Genomic DNA, 22,056 nt, shown 5'->3' on the forward strand with positions numbered 1-22,056 from the left:
TTAGCCAGTTTCCTCTAACCCACAACTTGGTTCATATGGTGCGGCGTTAGCGCCGTACAATATCCAATGTGCATCTATCCAGGCTACCAAGTCAGCAATGCATGTGCTGATGGCCCACTTGGCAGCCAAGCGTTATGGCTGGCTTGTCATCTCGTGATCATGGTGATCGATTGGGTAATGGCAGATCTGGAAACGATCGATCTTTGAAAAGAGAAATCTGCTGATCGGAAACTTCAACGCAAGTGTCAGTGTGCAGAGTGCTGAAGTCAATTTTCTTTAACCTAGCCTACGCTGTGGCTGACTTTTCGCCTGGTGATTGACAGGGTGATGATTGATTTGATAGATATTGATCTTTGCAGAGATAAATCTGCTGAACGATCAAGGCAAGAAGTATTGCTGGTTGTGAGAACGGATTTTTACCTCTTAATCCAAGGTAACGTTTTTGATATACATTGAAGGATGCATTACACTACAGTACTTCAGTGGTTCTCCCAGCGAAGTTTTGTTATGACTTCTATGACGTAGATTATGGAGTGAAACTGCACCTGAAACTAATTTTGTCAAATCCTGATATCAGGCTTTTCTACTCCTACGTCATATACAAAAAAATATCAAGAGGCAGAGTATACTGAAAACAACTGTTGCCAGGATGGTTTCGTCAGTGCAAGTGAACTGCTGACTGTTGGGTTGTGTGACCACGGGATGGAGCTGGCAGCAAACTAGTCCAACAACACAGCACAATCTTAAACGAATTAGGGCAGTTCGAATTAAAGATCTGGTTTGCGTACTGTGCAATTACCTTTTGCCCTCTGGTAATCTACCTCATCCCAGATGCCGAAGTACCTGCTGCCGAAGTGGTAAACATAACCACCAGTGTTCGAATGTTGGTTCAGTAGTTCAGATTCTTTTTTTAATGAAACAACACCGAGGCAACCACCTGTGTAGGTGAGTGAAAGCCAACGGGCACGTTAATGTACACAATTTACAATAATTAGATGGCTTTAAAACCACCTTACCACATTGGCCTACATCTACCTCGATTTTGCAAATATAGATTTTTTTTAAGGAGTGAAAAAGATCTTAACGAAATCATACAGATTATGGCCATCACTATGTCTGCTAGCTATATTTTTGTCATTCTGATACTCTTTGCCAAAACGTCCGACATCAGTAGATTAAGCACCCTAAAATGTGGAACAAATATCGTCTCAGGCTGGGAATATGTTAAGTCATGCTATATTCATTACGTACATCAATTATGATGGCCATTGTAACTGCCAGGTGGAAGGTGAAAGCTGGTTTTAAAAAAAACAGCAACACATGTGCAAAGATTGAGATCGATCATCCAAGGGGATGGTCAATTAAGTGGCGGAAACAATATTCAAGATGGCCACTTTAGCGGCCATGTTTCATAAAAGACGACGCTGATTTTCGAAACGAATCTCTCACATCCGCAATGAGACACAGAAAACAGAACCACTCGTTATAGGAAATTTATTGGATCCATTTTCAAATATTTGCCTCATTCGTTTACAGCTCCATGGCTTTCTCCTCCAAACGCCATGAAAGAACAGCTCTCGGATTGCTCTTAAACTCTGATGGGGTCCCTCACCTCGCCTGCTTGCAATTTCAAACGATTTCACTAGAGAATTAAAATTGGCATCAGAAGAAAACGAACACATTGCTTTCCATTGCAAGCTCTTGCGGCTTAGAACTGTGGAATGCCACTGAATTATAATGTATCACTGAACCGAAGTATTCATAGTCCCATTTCAAATGTATCTTTGATACTAACTGAACGTTGGAATACTCGTATAACCATCAGGTTTGAAACGGCTAAGAAAGCATTATCTAAAGATTTTAACCCGGCCGTCCCAAGCCCTTCACATTCAGGTGTTTCTTGAGAGTATTTGCGGGAGTAGGCCTATTCCTTTATATGTATATTCTCAGTAATATCTCTATCTGGTAATTAAACTGTTTTGCATGGGGTACTAGCAGTGTATTGCTGTAGGTACAGGTGTTGGGGTTACGAGATGCAGAGTAAAGTCGAGTGTTGCTTTCACCTGATGAAAATAGAACACGTAACTCCAGTTACAAGTAATCTTATGATTATTTGTAAAAGACAGGTGCATCCATGATCACACAACATGTATATAGTTCTACATAGCAGTACATACCTATATGATTATTTTCCCCCACTCCTCTCCCTCTAAAGAGCCACTAAAAAGACAAGTTCGTTTATAGTCGCTTGATTTTATATACTGACCCACTTTTTATTAGACTGGTGACATTCACATGACCGGTCCACACTATATAAAAAATAGAACTATTTGAGCTGGTTAAGGCGGCAAAAACACGTAACATGATCGAATACATGTATGCAACCCTTACAGATTTTCCAGCGAAATGAAAAACCTGGCCCAAAGAAGCCTACAAACCTTTTATCATTCTGAGATCGGGCTCTTTTTACTCCCATGTCTTATACCAAATATCGAGAGGTGGAGTATATTGAAAACAACTGGTGCCAGGATGACCTTTTATGATTACATACATGTACATTATTTATGTATCGTTTCCCCGAAAATTCTTTATGGATTGCATATTAAAAGTGCAATATTTTTTAAGACTGCATAAAAACTACCAATCTATTGCACTTAGGCTTTCAATCTTGACACTAGAGGCGCTGATTTCGTCCCTTACAACGCCTCTAGAACTAATAACTTGCCACCATCTTGAAAAGCAGTACCGCGGATATAGAAAAGAAAAGAATCTTTCTTATTATAATGAGGCTACGCATAACCACTAAGCCCGCGAAAATGATTGCTGCACTACGCTGCGTTTATAGTTCTCCATACAATCATCTTAAACCCATCAGTAAGTGTCAGATTTGATTTATTAAAATCATATTTTCTTAGTTATTAATAAAATGAAACGTTTTATGAGAGAAAATGGCACTAATTCGGCCTGAATAAGATGTACAGTCCGAACTGGTGATGCAGTGGATGACGTAGGATTATCAGGATGCCGACATCCAAGATGGCGGCAATTGATCAATTCCAGTGTCTGAAATTTTTTTGATTTCGGCAATGGGGCGAGTTTGCCGTATCAATATCCAATGCATCATATCAATAGTCCATGTCGTGATCCGTATGTCTGCGTTATTTGTAATGTTTGTGGTGCAATATTAAACCGTTCAACTGAGAATTTACTTTCCCTAGTATAGAGCAACAAATCGATGTTCGATGTTTCCGGATCTCAGACCCATTTATTTACGTCGCAAAGCTATGGCGATGTATCACCAATCAGCTCTTCTTATGATATGTTGCCACATTAGTTTAATCAAAAGTTAATAAGACCGCCATTTTCATTTTTTATCTAAACTCATTTTCTTGGGCGAGTTTCAAAAATTGAATTCCGTCTGACACATTTCTTTCACACTTCAGTGAATAATTGCGAAAAATCTGTTCAACTGCAATCTTTGAAAATTGCGTCTGGAATAGCTAATGAGGAGAACAACGTTATACAATTTCACAGGCGCCAATGTTTTTACCCAACAGAACATGAAAATAGTCTTTGCGTCGGAACGATAGATTTTCCCGGAAACTTAAAATATTTAATCATAGTTCACACAAGAGCAATGCAGCATCTCCCTTAAATTAGTAGATCTGATGTTGAGAATGTAAACTTTAGGTTGCCATCAATCATTGTCATAGAATATGTAACATTTCTTTAAAATTTGCACTTAAAAGCTTGCTGTTGACCAAATTCTGCTAATAACCACTCAAAACTCCCATCTACACGCAACTACCAGGGAAAGCATAACCCACTTGGTATAACTTTTACATATACACATAGTTGTGATGTCTGTACGGAGTGGATGAGGAAAACAGACCTGTTGATAAGATGGGTATTTTGCAATATATCGACCGACTTTCACCTTGAAAGATCGATAACTAATTCCAAAACAAAGATCCCAATTCCAGCAGACGAGATTGGGACTGACGTCACCAATGACGTCATGATCACGGCGAAAGCATGCGGGGGTCTCGCGACGATCCTTCAGCAACGATACAACAAATCCATCCTGTCACTTTGTGATTTTCTCCACTTATCAGTAACCATGGTAACCTGATCCAGTTAGGAAGATGCATCGATTTGCAATCTACCAACATGGCCTACCTCGTCAATAATAAGACTTGAGTCTCATTTGCAAGGATTTGGTTATGTTTTTGGACCGCCTTGTCGCTGGTACTGAATCACTTTTGACAGATTTGCGGACTCAGATGAGATAACTAAAGTATCGCCGTATAAAGCAATTTCATAAAAAGGCATTGGTTACAGGATATTAATCATTGTGATGGAACGTTAAGCATCGCTTTGGTCGCAGCGGTTCTTGGTGTCGCAAGCAATGGTTTTTACTAATATATGTACTTAATTTTTTTTATCGATCCTTGAACCATCAAAACCATTCTTAAAACACAATACAGCATATTCGCCTTCACATCAGCCCACCATCAAAACCATTCTTAAAACACAATACAGCATTTTCGCCTTCACATCATCCCACCATCTAAATCATTCTTAAAACACAATACAGCATATTCGCCTTCACACCAGCCCACCATCCAAACCATTCTTAAAACACAATACAGCATATTCGCCTTCATATTAGCCCACCGTCGAAACCATTGTTAAACACAATACAGCATATTCGCCTTCACATCAGCCCACCATCTTAATCATTCTTAAAACACAATACAGCATATTCGCCTTCACATCAGCTTACCATCAAAACCATTGCTAAACACAATGCATCATTCTCGCCGTCACATCAACCTTTCATCACATTATCAAGCCAACTAAAACAGAAACGAATTGTTTGACAGAACAATACTGTACACCCTCCCCATCCACCTCTCCATTATCGTTCCATCATCAAAGAAACCAAACCTTATTGTTTTTAGCCAAACTATAAATAACCAAAAAAATTGCTTCCACCAAAGCTCTTAGTGCTCAAAGAAATGAGATTACAAGCAAGATCACACGATATCGCGTGGGTCCTAATCTGATACAGGAATAGATGTATTCTGTTATCGAATAGCCGACAAATGAGGCCAATACAATTAAATCACCAGTTTCTCGCCAGCCGTTTTTGAAAATATGGGATTTTTTCCATTATTAATTATCAGTTAATTAGTTACTTCAGACTGACGGGGGACAATACATTATCTTGTCAAAATTGACATGTGGCTTGTATGAGGGTGATGCCTTTTTAGAAATAAAGGTTTTGAGCTTTTCAAGAATATATAAAGGGTTTTTCGGATAACAAAAGTATGCGGGCTATAAAGATTTTTCGATAGTAATGTAATAGTAATGTAATACATGTAGTATGAAAAAACCCCAAAAATGTGGGAGTTTCTGAAAAATCTTTAAGTGTTCTTCATTTCGCTGAAAAACCTCCATTCATGCAAAATCACACATTACGTCTGTTTGCCCTTGTCGATGTTTGCCCATCGACCACCATGAAAGTCGTTTCGTGGGGTTCGGTGTTATTAAGATTTGCCGAGATGACACTGTAGAACAATGGGAATCTATGCCTAGCTGCGAGCTGGCCTTGTTTAAAGACAATAATTCATGCATTTGGTTTTGCCTGAATTCTTTAGACTGTGAGGTAAGGTGATACATGCGGGTAGTGACAATAAACAAATACAGAACCTAATTTCGTTTGCCTGAACGTCATTGTCATGAATAATGAGAACAGGGGACAAAAATAAGATTTCGCAAACAAAGGCTCTCCCACGTAAACTTATCGTTGTCATAGCAACAAATAATTCATCTCTAATATAGCTTATTCTGTATCTTCTCTAATCATATTTTTAGGAGAAAAACATATAAATATACTGGTTTTCTGAAAAGCAGTATACAATAGTTCCGGCCTAGGTCGGCCGTCTTGGCCAGATATTCTCTGACCAGGACAAAAATGCTGGTCGAAAGAGAGACTTTCGAAAAAGAGAGATTTGTGTCTTCTCTGATGATAGCTTTAAGGGAAGAACGTACTGGTTGTTCCGAATCTAGCTCTGGTATAGTAGTCTTCGCCTAAGTCGGATTCGTCTATTCTGATTTTCCCTGATTACGACAAACATCGCTGGTACAGTGAGAGACTTCAGAACAATTAGTGACGTTAGACCACTGTAAATAACATTATACCACTGTAATAACATCTACTTTGTATAGTGCACATTTTTATTCATAACGCGGTAGGTTATAGAGATGTCAAGGCCTCCAGCCGGATTGTTTTTGCAGCTGGCTTTATAGGCTGTTCAAGTGACGCAATGGAAACATCCGCGCCTGCCACTTGAAGTCCTGGGTTCGATTCCTTTCCAGTTAATCCGGTATAGCTATGTGATAGAAAGGAATTGCTCCGACAGCTTGGTCAGTTTCCTCCTACAGTGCAAACTGCCCTTGTCTAACGACCCAATAATAAACCCTTTTAGCTCATGTGCTGTCGACGCTTAAAGGTTTAAGCCTTAAACTTCTTCATTGGAAAAAAACCGCTACAAAGAATTTTGAGCACCCATTATCATTTCTCACTCGACCGACTTCGTTCATAACTTCGTGTGATACCCGTTGGCGATTCCTTTTATACCACTGCTTCTATGGGAACGCCAATGTAACATGATGCAGCGTTCTCTGTTGCTATAGAAACAGCAGGGCCTAGGGCCTGTAAGGGATATAGCTTTATTGAATGCTTTCGAGAAGATATGTTTGTGATTATGTGATGTACATCAGGTACACCCAATTTTCAACGTAATGTATTTATTTCATGTTTGCTCTTTCGTGAACAATCACATCCTCACAGACATGTTACATGAATACGGCACTATTGAAAGTTGTGACTGATTAAGTGATTAGTTGATGTCCGAATCCCAGAGTTGATGCTTGAATTGCAATAGTTAAGGTTTCAACTCCAGGAATTGATGTTAGAATTCGGAGAGTTTAGGTTTGAATTCCGGGAGTTGATGTTTGAATTCCAAGAGTCTGAATTCCAGGATTCGATGTTGAAATTCCGAGAATTGATGTTTGTATTCCAAGAGTCATTATTGGAATTCCGGGATTTGATGTTGAAATTCCAGGAGTTGATGTTTGAATTTCAAGAGTTGATGTTTGAATTTCAAGCTTTAATCTTGCATGTCACATTCGATAACTTCTCGAAGTGCACTCCGGGCGCAGCGGAAAGTCGGCCCTCTCCCTTCCCCTACTGAGAATACGAACGGGTGATGAACATGTGCTGCCTCCGGAGCCTCAGCACTTGCGGATGATCCAAACCATAATCTCAACAAATTGCCGTTTTTCTGCTTCACAACCCGTGTTATAAGCCGAAGTGACAGGCGACCCTACTTGTCTTGAATAATGTAAAGATACTTAGTGATTGTCGCTCCTTTACGTTGATTTGTAGTGATCTACTTTATGCTGTGCAAGAGTGTAGTTGAACAAGCAATTTCGTTTTGTGGTTTTCCGTTAGGACGAATTGAACTCCTAATCGGACGCATACAGACATGGATTTTTTTAAAACTGAGGCAGCGCAACAAGGATTCTTTTGGATAAACAAGTCCTTTCTAAAGAGGTCAGTGATTGAGCTATGATATGTACACAAGTCATAGGCCTGATCATTAATGGCCAATATTTTTGCTTTTGTTAAGCTACCTAGCTTTTTTAATACAAATGTAGGTTAGCATGACATGCAGGAATCGTGAGACGGGACATAATCAAAACTGAACCAACCAGACCATGGATACAGCAAATTACATATATATATGTTTGGAATGCTGGAATACAGATTGACAGCTGTCTACTGTATGGAAAAACTGAAATATTGGAAACAACCTCAGATGTTGATTCACCGGTCTAATGCCTCACGATATCATATTTTACAATTATCACATTACAATGAAATTTAAAGGTCGGCGCCTTCAAAAATTTGTCAATGAATTTGAAAATTTCCAATTGCGAAATGCGTACTATACAAATTTCAGCATTTCAGCATTTCATATATAGAAAAGCTATAAATACCAATTTTTAGCAAATTCGTATGCATACATGTAGTAACTGCAGGACTTTATAACTGCAACTCTATTTCCTGGACCACCAGTAGTTACGAACGGCGTCGGCCTTTAAAGCAATCACCCCAGATTTCCCCATTGTATTCATAGCTAAAGAAAAAGAAGTGATTTTCAGGATTAAATATATCCCAAACTTCACAAAGAATTATAAATACTTTTTCTACTCAGAACCATGGGATAGTTTTGAAAATGGATACGTGAGTAGAAAAGTCCATCACATTATTGATTATCGGTTTCACGTCAGACATATCTTAGCAAAACCTGAGCACCCAGTGTTTAGCTAAATGTTGTCATATGCATTATACATAATCCGCCTGGAGGGAAATCGATTTCCGGGATCGATACTGAGGTGTTGCTATTTCACAGATATTTGTTGTTATTCTTGAAAACATACTGCGTCGCTGTGAAATTATCGGGAGTGGTTGTGTTTTTCGAGTTGCATTGATAACCTATGTTGATGAGGCTATATTTGAAAGCGTTGTCTGACGTCAGCAATACAGAAGCGCCAGGCATTACATGTATTAATAATCATTTGTAATTTTTTTCCCGCTGTTATAAATATTATACAATAGAGGACATACAATGTACAACTATCTTCCAAATACTTCTATGAAGTATGAACTTTAACTGATATCGCTTGATGAATTGATGTTCGAATCCAAAATGATTTCGCTAGCTTATATAATTCGAATTCCAGCTATGTCTCGCTCTGAAGTCAATGATGTTTGAATTCAACTGATTTCGCTTGCTGAATTGATGTTCGAATCCAAAATGATTTCGCTAGCTTAATTCGAATTCCAGCTATGTCTCGCTCTGAAGTCAATGATGTTTGAATTCAACTGATTTCGCTTGCTGAATTCTATGAATTCGAATTCCAACTCATATCTTTCTGTGATGTTCAAATTTCAATCGGGGATTCGTTTGCAAAGTACTGTTATATTTGAATTTAAACTGGTGATTTCGTTGCCGCAATACTGTGACGTTCGAATTTAAACTGGTAATTTCGCTTTCTGAATTCTATAATGTTTGAATTGCAACTGATTTCGCTTGCTGAATTCGATGATGTTTGAATTCTAACTGATTTCACTTGCTATCTATGATGTTCGAATTCCAACTAGTGATTTTGTTGGCTTAAAACTGTCATATTCTAATTCTACACTGAGATCACCTTCTGAATTCTATCATTTTCGAATTTTAAATGATTTCGCTAGTTTAATTCTAATTCCAGCTGATTACTTGCTCCAAGTCCTATGATGTTTGAATACCAACTGATTTTGCTTGCTGTATTCTATGATGTTAGAATTCCAACTGAGTTCGCCTGCTGTATTCTCTGATGTTCGAATTTCATCTGATTTCTCTCTCTGATCTTTTAAATTCGAATTCCAAATTTCGCAAACTGAATTCTATAACATTCGAATTCCAGCTGATTTCTCTCTCTGGATTCGGTGATGTTCGAATCCCAATTGATTTGGCTTGCTGAATTCTATGATGTTCGAACTCCATGGAGAGTTGCACAATATACTGATAATCTACGGTAACCACAGGTGTTTTCCACAATACAATGCAACTTGCAATCATGGCACCATATTGTAAAAATATAATGCAATTATTATTCAGTAAACTATCAATGTTAAAATCTGAGCGATCTGCGTCGACGCTTTTCATAATATGTCGACTTTTGTCACCATATACATGTAATTAAGGTCATTTATGCCATGGAGTTATACGTTGGTTCAGAGCTATTTTTTTAGGCAAATTCTGGTTACTGTTAATAGTATGCTTTAATTTTATTGCATGAAACAATAATCAGAATGTACACTGTAGGTAAATGAACACAACATGAGCAGTGTTTGGAGTGCTCATTACTTGCAGAAAATGTATAAGGAGGGGGGAGGGGAGGGGAGGGGAGGGGAGGGGAGGGGAGGGGAGGGGAAGAAGAAATAAGAGAAGAAGAGGGAGAAGAAGAAGAAGAAGAAGAAGAAGAGGGAGAAGGAGAAGAAGGAGAAGAAGAAGAAGAACAACAACAACAACAACAACAACCAACAACGCAACGTATGAATCAAAAATATCAGCAACACAAAGCGTCCACGAGACGGGCCAGTAAACCATTCTTATTTATTCATAGAGAATGCCAGACTCAATGTCCCAAGAGAAATCAATGTACCATGTAAGTGGCCAGTACGCAACATTAATAAAAGATCCGTGTGCCATTTCTATGCTCATCCAATCTTTATGTGATACTGGTTTACACGCCTTTAATGTTTGTGGCTAAGAAGGCCTGTTTGTTCCCAATGAATAATTGAAAGAGTGCAATGATCATTTCTGACGTCATAGTCACGTGGGAGCGAGTTAACTACTGGTTCCTCATAACTAAGCTAAGTAATCTCTGGTGCCACAGGTATGAGGCAGTGAGCTAAAAACTGGTAAGAGACAGCACAGTCTGGTCGTCACAGTGCAAATCAGATGAAACCAAGAAAGTGGCCAATACTAAATAGTGCCAACAACAGTTTCCTGCGTCATCAAGTTCAGTATGGTATGGTACACTCTCAGCTTTTGAAAAACCTTTAAATTGTTTTCAAAACCACCACGGGATGGATATTTGTGTTGGCTGAAAAACCATCTGAGATTTTTTCAAAGCTCAAAAACCTTTATGCATGATAAAATGTGGCATTCCCAGCCTTCAATCGATACCTCCATTTAACTTGTGCGTCATTGCATTAAGGAACACAATCAACTTTTCTTGTATCAAGGTCGTTAAAATGTCAAATTCAACAATAACTCTACATCTCCCTTTCCTTCTTTCTGCAACACAACGTATACACATACATTATTCACATATAATTATATTATCTCCATACATTCTGATATCAGGCTTTTTTACTCCTGTCATGTATGTTGTTTGAAATATCGAAAGGCCGAGTATATTGAAAACAACTGCTACCAGGATGATCTCCATACGCGAACTAACTACCATGTTAACATGTTTTTCTCATTGTCTCAGATAACAACGGGAACAATTTATGATGGAAATGCCGTTTTCGCAATAATTATGTGTAACACAAAATAATTATGCACCAATTGTCTACAAGTGTTTTGTTTTAGTCGTTCACCCATTAGGTCTAGTGGTTTGGGACGTATGCATGCACTTACCGTATGCATTATACCTCATACCAGTGCAACTCCCAGTAAGGTGCACAATAACGATATCGCCTTGGTTTTTTTTGGGAAGCCTTGTTTTTTTAATTTAAAAGTCTGCAAAACTTCTAGGGGGTTCATATTTGTGTTGGGAGAAAACCCTAAAAGACTTCTAAAAAGAACCCCTTATTTCTAAGAGTGTTCTGCTAAAATCCTGCAATGAAACACAAACTCCTATACTTGTAGCTTACATACTCAAATCTTACAAAAAACCCGACTTTTCCTATACTTACACATGTATACTAAAACTCTGCAAGAAAAAAGGCATCTCTACCTGCACATACTGAAATTCAGCAACAAAAAAGGTATCCCTACATGTATATACTAAAATTCTGTAACAAAAAAAGCTTCACCACTTGAACATACTCAGTTACTGCAATAAATCACAATCTCTATTTGAACGTATTGAAATTCTGCAAAACAATCATCCCAATACTTGAAGATACTGTAATTCTGCAATAAATTCCACTTTTTAGCAAAGATACACACATTTCCGCAAAGCAGAACAATACGAGGATATACTCAAAATCTGCGATTGAACAGCACTCTTATGACTAGTCCTAGTACATATTGTTAATAGAGTACTGTTTTTAACGCAAATAGTGAGTAGTTGGTGCTCTCATCCTATAGCAAACTTTCTATTTAATATCTCATAGATAAAACTACGCTAGATTTAAGATTCCTCACTCACCGGTAACGCTTGGATTAGTAATCCTAGAGATTTAGAGAAATCCTTATACCATGATGAATACAATCGTATCCATGCAGTGTCATTAGAAATGTCACCAACGATGCACTCGGTGTAACAGCCCGACTGATCATGTAAGAGGCAGAACAGCAAGCAACCGCTTGTAGGAGACCTGTGCTGGCGCTCTTCGTTGAGATTTCGAACTGGATATTGTCTCGTGCGTGGTGATTGACTAGTTTTCTAAGCTCTCGCTAGGTTGAATTTCAAATGTCATGACCGGACACGTCCTCATTTTAGGATGCCTCTCTCATTGAGGGAAAAAGGAGAGCCACACAAATGAATTGCGACCCTGGTGGAAAAATTAAGATTCTAAGAGCGCTGCAGTCGAGACTGATGAAATTAGGAGCAGCCGTAAGATTTTTAAATGATTTATTTCGAAAAGTTGTGGATAAGAATTCAACTACACATTCGGTAGCTTTTAAAAACATTTGGTAGCTTTTAAAAACATCTAAAACATTATGAGTAAATAACTTTATACATTATTCAATATTGGTTACTTAGACAGAGATGGTTTCTTTTCGTCCCCAAATTTAGGGACTAAATACGCATTGTAAGTTTTTCCGCTTCTATCTGTTTACCCGAATACAGTGGAATCGGGTCATATTGGTAAGATGACGCCCTGTTGTCAAGGCCACCAAAATAAACATGGCCCAAGTTAAGCTGCTGCGGAGGCACAAAGGACGTCTTACAATCCGTGGTCTGTTACGCGAATCACCACACAAGTTGGTTCTAACAGTTTCCATTAGACGTTTCTCCATCCCTCGGTGTCCTTTTAACTTTGTACGTCCAACAGTCGGTGGTGCAGTAGAGCCAACGATCAGTGTTTCCCAGGCCCGCGGTCGTCTGGTTCCGAAATTTCCACCCGTTGCTTTCGAGTTTTCCCGCCCACTCCACCCTAATAGTCGAACCATGACCCAGATGGAATGTACCCACTCCGAGGTGATTTTGCCCTTTAAACGATTCTAATATCTCTTTACCTTCGGCCTGAAAGAATTCTTTAAATGGGGATATAGCTTTTAACTTATTTATCGGGCCATTCGCGATGTTTTTACAGTCCCAGTCTAACCAATGTTCTTGAAGTTCAATGTGGATGACCTCTGCACTGACCTGAAGGTCAAGTTCCCGGATGAGCTCGGGAAGGCCATAGAATTCTGCCTCTAAGCGCAACAGCACATGCTCGTCGAACGTTTCTGGTAAACACAGCCTCCCAGTGCGGAGAAAATTCAGCACGTGACGAAATAGTTGCCCGTCCCTGTCGAGATCAATTTCTGAAGCGCCTCCTGTGAGGAGTTTTGGAAGTAGCGATTCTGGGTACTTCGTCAGTGTTTCTTGCGTAGTGGTGTAGGCTACACCTCCGACGATTAACTCCACGAAGGTCCCATTCTCCATGCTGTTTGAAAGCACCTGAAAACATACGAGTACATTACATGCAGTTCTTTATTTCACTATTACTGTAAACCGTGAAATGTTGTCAAAACTATAGAGGTTGGCGAATGTGCTCATTTTCGATCGTCCGCTCATACAAAGGGTTCTCAGTATACCCCGCCTCTCAATATTCATTTTGTAAATGACGTATAGTTGACCATGTCGTTCAATACTTATCATTCGACGTGGTTTGCCACTGACAAATGACATGCTATCAGGCATCACCGTCTCCTTTCGCTTTCCCTATGACGCCCAGGCCCCTCTCGAAGTTACATGTATGCCTATTTTCCCCCTGTAAAAGTTGACCGACCTTACCTTCTAGTCTGGTTGTTAGGACGATGTCCACTGTCCAGCTCGAGTGAGGTCAGCTTACGCAGGTTGCTGATTCACGACCAAAACAACAACATATGCCTCATGTTAGTTTATGACCTCGGAATATAAATATCGGTCAAGTTTGATCTCGTTTTAATTCACAGTCAAAGATAACGGCCTACTGAACTAGGAACTACATGCTTATCTATGGAAACCTAGATAGGCTAATTATACATAAATATCATAGTGTGATGTGAACAACACGTGACCTCTCTCTTTTTGGTGGAAAAACATCGGAAACCACATCAAGTTATACTCAACATCGCCCTTGAAGATATTGTTGTTACACATCATACTGGGCTCTGTACCCAGATAATGTCAAAATGGCAGTTTGCCATCATTTCAGAATAATAAATGTTAGCTGGTTCTATTCTTGTGACCTTATTCCTCTTAAACACAAATATTGCACATAAAGTGCTTAATCACAAAGTTGCCCATCGGGCATATACTTTGTAACCACTGAGTCAAGTAATCAGGCTATAAACAAAACAACATCAGTATATATTACAAGACCAATCATCGCTTCGTATGTATTCAAAATGGCCAACACTGCAATATTCTAAGACGACCTCTGACGAGTGTACCGAAAACTAACCTATGATATACCTTTAAATTGAACTCAGTGATAACAGCTTAACAGATCGCTCGAATCTATCAACGTGTGTGTATAACAATTAGAGTAAAGAGCAGACAATAAAACAATGGGTCGGTTTGGTGTTGTGTTGATGCTGTCTTGTCTTGCTGTTGCTGTGACCGCCAAGTCCGTCGAGGGACCCGTTCGGAACAGACGATCAGGTGAAGGGTTCGCCTGGAGCGATTGCGGTAAGTAAAATTGTAAATCTAATGTAAGCAGTAACCAAATGTGTACAGTTCTTACATAGCCTTTACAAATCTTTTATGATATCTGACAGACTCTATTCCGACTATACAACGGGCAAGAGAAGGACCCTTTTGTTATGTTCGTGGGCTATTCTGATATCATTGAGGGTTCAGCATGGTATTGTTGATAACAGGTTGGCTTGCTGTGACCGGGTGTTCCAAGATGTTTAGCTTTATGGACGCGGGGAGGGGGGGGGGGCAAATTGTCACGTTTTGAAAATTTTCGGAAAAAACAACCGGTCAAAAACACATTTTCGTGGTGACGTCGGGGGGGGGGGGGCATTTGCCCCCTGCCTCCCTCCCGCTAGCTACGCCCCTGTTTCTAGGCCACCAGGAGAGATTTTTATTGAAAAGCTTTAACCTTAATGACAATGATATTTACGAAATGTTGTGCAAATTTGTTGCTTTAAAGGCCTATCAATACATTGGCATTTCACGTGGCAAATATATAAACCATTGTTTTTTTAAATTTTACATCGCGCGTTGCCCACACGAACAGAAAGCGCCGGGGTCTGTGATATACGCCTCATGAAATGCTTTTTAGGTTAAATTCAGACACACTCTGAGGCCTTTTTATCTCGTTTTGAAAGCGATGATATCATACTTGGTCGAAACATATTTGATTTCATTTGCTGACCATAAACACGAATAAATTGTTTTTTCCAATGCCAAATATCTGATTGTACAATAAATACTTGCCGAACACTGAAAACTAAGTTCCTCAGCTTCGACGGGTCCAATGTTTGCTTTTGGAGTAAATTACTCGTACAGGCCAAGCCTTTGTTGGGAGATTATAAAATTGGGTTATGACGCACTTGTCTAATTGTTCCAATTCGTTCAATACAATCTAGCAAAATTACAATCTTGCACTGCTGTTTAATATTCATTCCCTATCACATGTACATTGTATTTGACTTGAACTTGAAGGTTATAGTCTTGTTTAATCATCATGTTTGCTAATGACTAGTTTTGATGATAAAACACATTCCGTCCGCTTCAGTTCATTGTTTGACCACGTGCACCGGGAGAACTGAACAGATGAATCCCTTGTCTGTAAACAAACGACATATTTGTTGTAGGGTTTTAGGCCGGCCTCTTTTATTCCAAGAGAAATTGAGATGAGATTTTATCTTGAGTCAACCCCCGGGCCCGACAAACATACGTCATTTGTACCATTTTCGTGTTTGTTTTATCTCATATCTAGGGCAATGTCCTTTGGTCGCATCATCAAGAAATGAACATGCCATCTCAGGCGTCACTGTCATCATGACAACATCGGAAGAGCTGCCGAATAGCATATCCTACATATCGAATAGCTATAACCTATCATGACTATTGGCACCTTCGGCCACGAGCATATAGTAAAATGTATGCAATATCACGTCATTAGAGTTACTTTTTAAAAAAGAGAACAAAAACGCGTTGTTGTTTTTCGTGGCATTGTGTCGTCTTAAACGCACACCAGACAATGCCACTGACGGTAATAAGACAAAGAGTTCGTTTTTCTATTTTCTAATCAACAGACTGTCGCATTAACTTGCAGACATTTACCTCTGTGTGCTCGCAGCTTTCGTTGTCCGATGACCTGCAGATTGTCCAATGCTGCTTCTATTCCAAAGAAGAACAAACGTAGACATCTGCAAGCCTGTGTTAACAAGAGAGTCGTGTTGTGTTGAAGATATAGAGATTGAGTGTGCTCCCGAGAACACCGTCTCTTGTGCTGTAGACACGAGGATCATCCAAGGCCAAATTCGCACAATATCAGGAAGAGTCTATTTAATATCCAAAGACGGAGTCATGAAACCAATAAATCAACGTTAAACTGCCCATTCCACCTTGAAGGATGAATACTTCCCGGAAAATAATGCATCCAAGTGCAAAGAAACGCTGATATAAGACGAAGACCCAGCTCCAGACAATAGACCTTTCAATTTTTTTACAGCAGTTTCATGGTGGCGAGTCGCATTATTTCATACTATTATATTTAAAATCATCTTCTTAGGACACGACCCTAACCGCCCACTGAGAGTGACCTCACTGAGCATGACGCCCTCGCCATTAACGATGCCGGGGGAGCTCCACGTGAGCTTCGGCGGGGAAGTCACCAGAGAACTAGGCGCATCGCTGATGATGATAAACATCCAGAGAGAATCGGGGTTTAGTTGGTTGATGCGGAACGTCACTGTGCCATGCATACGAAACATTGGTTCATGGTAAGTAAAGCCAGGGTTCTACAGCCTCAGTATGAAATAAAGGTATGTGGTTTACCTTTAAAAATACAACCTTACCTCTGCCAGGAAAAGACGACACAGGATAACATACAAAAACTAGTTCATTATTTTGGGGTCAGTAGAAATTCGGTTCAGCATCATTAAACCGGGGCCTCGTCTACCATCAACACCATCATCTGCAGGGCAGTTCTAAATGCGAATGAATTCAACTCGTGTGGCCAGCGGTGGACAGAAATTGAACAATCGCTAGCGCTGCCGCAACTGTATCGCAACGTCGTGGACTCGAGCCACGAACTTAATGGATCGCTGGCACAATAGGCGGCCTGGACGCAAACTTGCCTATCAAACTTAAAACGACAAAGTGTGTGATGCATCTACACGATTCTCTTTCTTCATTTCAGCACTTACCCTGATACGTGTAACCTGATTGACCGCATGATAGACGAAGACTGGCTTTATATCAGTCGAAACGTCGGCCAACAGGTAATCATGTGACCAATCACTGGATGATTCTGGTTGTTAATTGCTATCGTCGCGAAGAATTTGCCGCTCTATCAAATGCTTCAGGCAAATTTGGGCCGCGTAGAAAAGAATGACCGATCCACCATGGTCTCATCGGATAGTAGGGTGGTTACTGGTCATCGATTCCAATGTCGAATAGCTTTGATCGCTTATTTTATCATCATTCATAGAAAAGTTAGTACACAACAAAATTCAAAGTGAGAACTACCAGAACTCACTGTATTTTTAGTATGCTCATAGCAGCTCGACGAGGTCGGTTGGGTGACAAGAATTAGCTTCCTGGCGCATTGAATCATAGGATTGCTCTTTCACTCAGATACCAATAACCGGGCACCGTAACTTTTGCTGCTCGAAGTCACCACCGTCTATGTGTATTGGCTGTGCAGAATGTGTGTTCACGCTCACCGTACAATGTTTCAGATCCGACAAAACTTGGTGGACAAGGGATTGAATACGGCGTGCCCACTCCAGCCCCAACAGATAAACATCCAAGACATGGCATTCCAGCTACCAGCTATTCCACGGGCCCTCTCCCTCTTTGCCGGGGTAAGATATTTTATAAACAGGCAAACCGGAAGAACACCTCTCCCAATTACCGAGGGCAACTCGACAAGTTTTATTGGTTTACAAAAGTCAAGAAACAAAACCCCAGACAGTGGACGTCCATCTGGTGTTCACATGCATACTGTGCACATTATGTTCATGAGTTGTATTCTGAAGTGAGGGAGATCTCATAGATTTTCCTCAGGAGCCCAAACAAAATTTATGTGCCTGTGACCTGGTTGTTAAAGAAAAGATTTTGTCACTAACGCTGGCGTTATCTCAACTCGGGGTATCTCCTTCAGTTAAGCCCTTATATTCAACGCGAAAACTTGTTTTGAACAACAACAGCTTGAGATAACGTTTCTACATTTTCATGGGGAAGGTTAGATGTGGTGATGACGACAACTTGTTGCTAATCTCGTGTTGAATTTTCACCCAATTTGGATACCTTTCTACCCGGTTCCAGGAACAGAATGTGGGGCATGAGTTGTGCGGGTTAGAATTAACGAATGATGTGTCGTCCTACTTGTAAAATTTGAAACAAAATTGGGAAAAACGTCAAAGGCCTTCAGAAAAATATATTAGTAATGAAACAGAAGGAGACCAGACATACATGTATAAAAAGAAAAAGATCGCACACATTTAACTTCACAATGTCATATTATACTGCTTGTATTGTCATAGCGCGATGTCTGGTATTTTTCATTCAAATGAAGTTGAAGAGTTAGGCTATAATTTCCCTTTTTATTACATGTACTCCTACAAATTTCCAACAAAAATTCAAAATGTTGTCATATCTGTCATTTCAGGGAACCTACCACGCGACTGTTCGCTTCCTCGGTCAAGCCAATCAGAAGGAACTTGGCTGCATTGCCATGAGGATCATTGTGGATTAAGTGCCAGAAGTGGAGACATTGCCGGTTGGTGGGAGGATGGTTGCTGTCTTGATGACATACTTGCTTTAATTCTTATAAAACATGTACAAAATACCAGTGGGCTTCCCAAAATAGGGCAATAGAGGTCAAAGGCCTATGTGGAATGAAGTTTAAATGAGGTGTCAACCAAACACAAAGAGCGATCCAAAATGTGAATACTGTACTAGTTAGCCCACTAAATGTGGTCAATCTGAGTGTCTGGCTCACGCCTCATTAACCCCATTCACCATAGGCCTTTGATTTTTGATGCCCTATTTTGGGAAGAGCAGGTAATTTTCACTGGTTTTCTAGAAATCCGACCTTTCAGGGAAAAGTCGGACAATGTCAGACTTTTGTCGGATAAATCAGGAAAAGTGAGAGAAGCCGTTAGTAAATCTGAAATAATAAAACTGATACAAATGTTCCATTTATTTTTATTGCCCAAAACCATTTCTATTTGCAATGAACAAACCTTTTTTGAGTCAACAATGCAAATTTAATTGAGCATTCGACATGATAACATGATTAAATGCATCGTATTTGAGAGGATTCGAAGAGCTACGAACGACGAAGTACATGTATGTAAACGTAGTCGACGACGATTCGTTTGAAAACATCCCCGATTTCTCCTACTACTGATCGATTCGTAAATGTTATGTTCGCATCATTTGGGGCTCTTGAGGGCGAACTACTGGTCGGATTTCTTCTAAGTTTGATTTTTATTGATCCTTGCCTAAAAATCAAACAGGCATTTTTCGGTTTAGTGACAATGGTAACGAAATAATTTTCTTGGTATTCATTTGTGTACATTGACGTAGTACATTGGATTCTGACATTTTCCGCTCTGTACAGTTTATTTCTCGACCAATCTGGACGAAAGGTTCGAGTTATTATTTTTCTGTGTGCATCTACTCATGTCCCAAAAAGAGAAATGTCCAAAAACAAAATATGGCCTATCCAGGGGACCCTCCAAATGACCATTGGACTTCGCTGAAGAATTTTTTAAATTTTTACCTTGAGAATGCTGAACTCCTAAATTCATGTTTGGTTTTGAGGCATGGATCAATAAATGCAAATTTCAATGAAATCCGACCAGTAGTCAGTCCTCCAGAGCACCAAACGATGCGGACATAACATTTATGAATTGTCTAAAGAAGTGCCGCGTGAATGAATTCGTGCGCAGGACCTGCCACTAGTACAGACCTTCGTACACCATACTTCGTTGCCCGAAAAGGTTCGGAAACATCCCTCTTTATTGACTGCTAGACTTTGCTCAGAGTCAGGCGAATCACACTGTTTACTCATATCTGGTTAGTTACAGGTCGAAGTCAGCATTGTGTCAATAGAAATGCCATATACATATTTATGCAGGGGACCTGATCGTTGGGTTGTCATGGTTTTGTAATCATTCTTGGTGTGGACTAATTTCCCAATAAAATCACGTGTTGCCACTGTACCCAACGCATATATGCCAACATCACAATGACGAGGGTTTCAGTGTAATATTTACCAGGTTTACGCAGATCATGTGTCTCAATTCGCTGGATGTTTTGGGTTAATTCTGATACATGGTCATGGTGATGGTTCTGTTTCAGTGCTTTTCTCTTCTGTCATAGTAGTACCACTGTGACATGGATTCACATAATACATATATAGTGTACATTACAGATACACGTGTGATGAACAATGTACGTAATGCATGTAGACATCTGTACATGCTTTACAGGCATAACAGTACAAGACACAATGTACAAGAAAGAATGCTTTGCCAACTGAAGAGGAGGCCAGTTGGTAACAACTTGCTGCAAAGTCAACAATTGATGGAATAAACAGTTAAAGAAAATCTTTTCTGATATTATTTAGGATGATCTTAGCTACAAGTATCCAAAAGGATCAAAGTTTGTTTCGGAACTTGTATCTGTGTATAGTGTGTCTTTGATCGTATGTACTAGTATATCCACGTGACAGTGGTAGTATAAGGAAATGTGCACCAAAATCAAGTCAGTGGTATAAAAGTGATTAGGACCTTTAGACGTAAGAGGCACTATGTGATGCTTTTGTCGATCTAGTTGGGTCTTGCCGCTTTTTACACTTCAACATATCGAACAACAACTGACGAAACTTGGTGCCGGTCAAACAGTAGATGAAGAAGTTCACAAAACTATTGAAATTAATACAAAAGAACTCAACCAAATTAGAAACCTCCTCGATCTTCTGATAGGTGGGGTTTCTCATCTCGATGTCGTAAAGATGGACGCCCTCGTGCGCGATATGCGGAAGTTCACAAATGAGAAAGGTCGTTGCCACTGCAACGAATGTCAAGGTCGAACTAGCACCCTGGTCTTTTTCACAGTTCAAGATCGCTGCTCGCTGTTTGTTCATTTTCCTTAAAATTCGCACCAAGATTAAATTGAAAATCAAAACTAGTAAAGTTGGTAAACAAACATTTAAAGTCAGCCAGATTATTTTGTAAATTGGTCTGTAGGCGCGTGATTTCCCAAACCAGTTCAAATTGAGCTCTACTACTTGTGTTTTGTTGTCGATAGACTCCAGTACGGGGTCAAAGGCGAACAGTTTCGGTATCGCGAACAGGACGACATACATAATAAGGAGCAATATCTGAATGAGAACTTTGCGGACATCACAGAATCGTCTTGCAACTAGCGGATAAGACACTGCAATGTATCTGTTTATTGTCACCAAGACAACCATCCACGCGGCGAGATCACGTGATATTTGGTATACCCCAGGCATGAACCTGTTGTATCTGATTAAATTGCCCTCAAAGTGCATATCAAAATCTTCCAGCGTTCTTGGGAGGACTCGATACGTGAAACTAACCAGTAACAGTAATGTATCCGCCACTGCTAAAATTTGTAAAAGCAATATCGAGGCGCGGTTCTTTACGCGGTCTCGCGAGAATACACCAATGCACACGAGATTCAAAATGGCGCCCGATATGTCCAGAATTCCAACAGTGCATGTCACAGATTCGTTTAGAACCCATAGCCATGTTGGCTTATCGTGGTGACCCATTATTATTCTTGGCCGATCCTTCTCCAACGGATTCAGAAATAAATAAAGAATATTTCGTACATGTAGTCTTT

At 39.8% G+C, this 22,056-nt stretch overlaps 1 protein-coding gene and 1 long non-coding RNA gene across 2 annotated transcripts in view; one reads left to right on the forward strand and one right to left on the reverse strand.

Moving 5' to 3' along the window:
• Positions 1-12,124, reverse strand: part of LOC135499802 (uncharacterized) — a 35,578-nt gene extending 23,454 nt beyond the window's left edge. The window contains exon 1 of the long non-coding RNA XR_010449346.1: positions 12,007-12,124. This is a non-coding gene — a long non-coding RNA (uncharacterized LOC135499802). The remainder of the gene's footprint in view (positions 1-12,006) is intronic.
• A 2,366-nt stretch (positions 12,125-14,490) lies between these two features.
• LOC135499670 (ganglioside GM2 activator-like) lies at positions 14,491-22,056 on the forward strand. The gene is made up of 5 exons (XM_064790573.1): positions 14,491-14,682; positions 16,742-16,952; positions 17,372-17,453; positions 17,913-18,038; positions 18,845-22,056. Exons 1-5 carry the CDS (start codon positions 14,562-14,564, stop codon positions 18,929-18,931), a joined length of 627 nt encoding a protein of 208 aa, XP_064646643.1. The 5' UTR covers positions 14,491-14,561; the 3' UTR covers positions 18,932-22,056.

This window comes from Lineus longissimus, chromosome 15 (genome assembly GCF_910592395.1).
Source record: "Lineus longissimus chromosome 15, tnLinLong1.2, whole genome shotgun sequence".
In the NCBI taxonomy this organism is placed as follows: Eukaryota; Metazoa; Nemertea; class Pilidiophora; order Heteronemertea; family Lineidae; genus Lineus; species Lineus longissimus.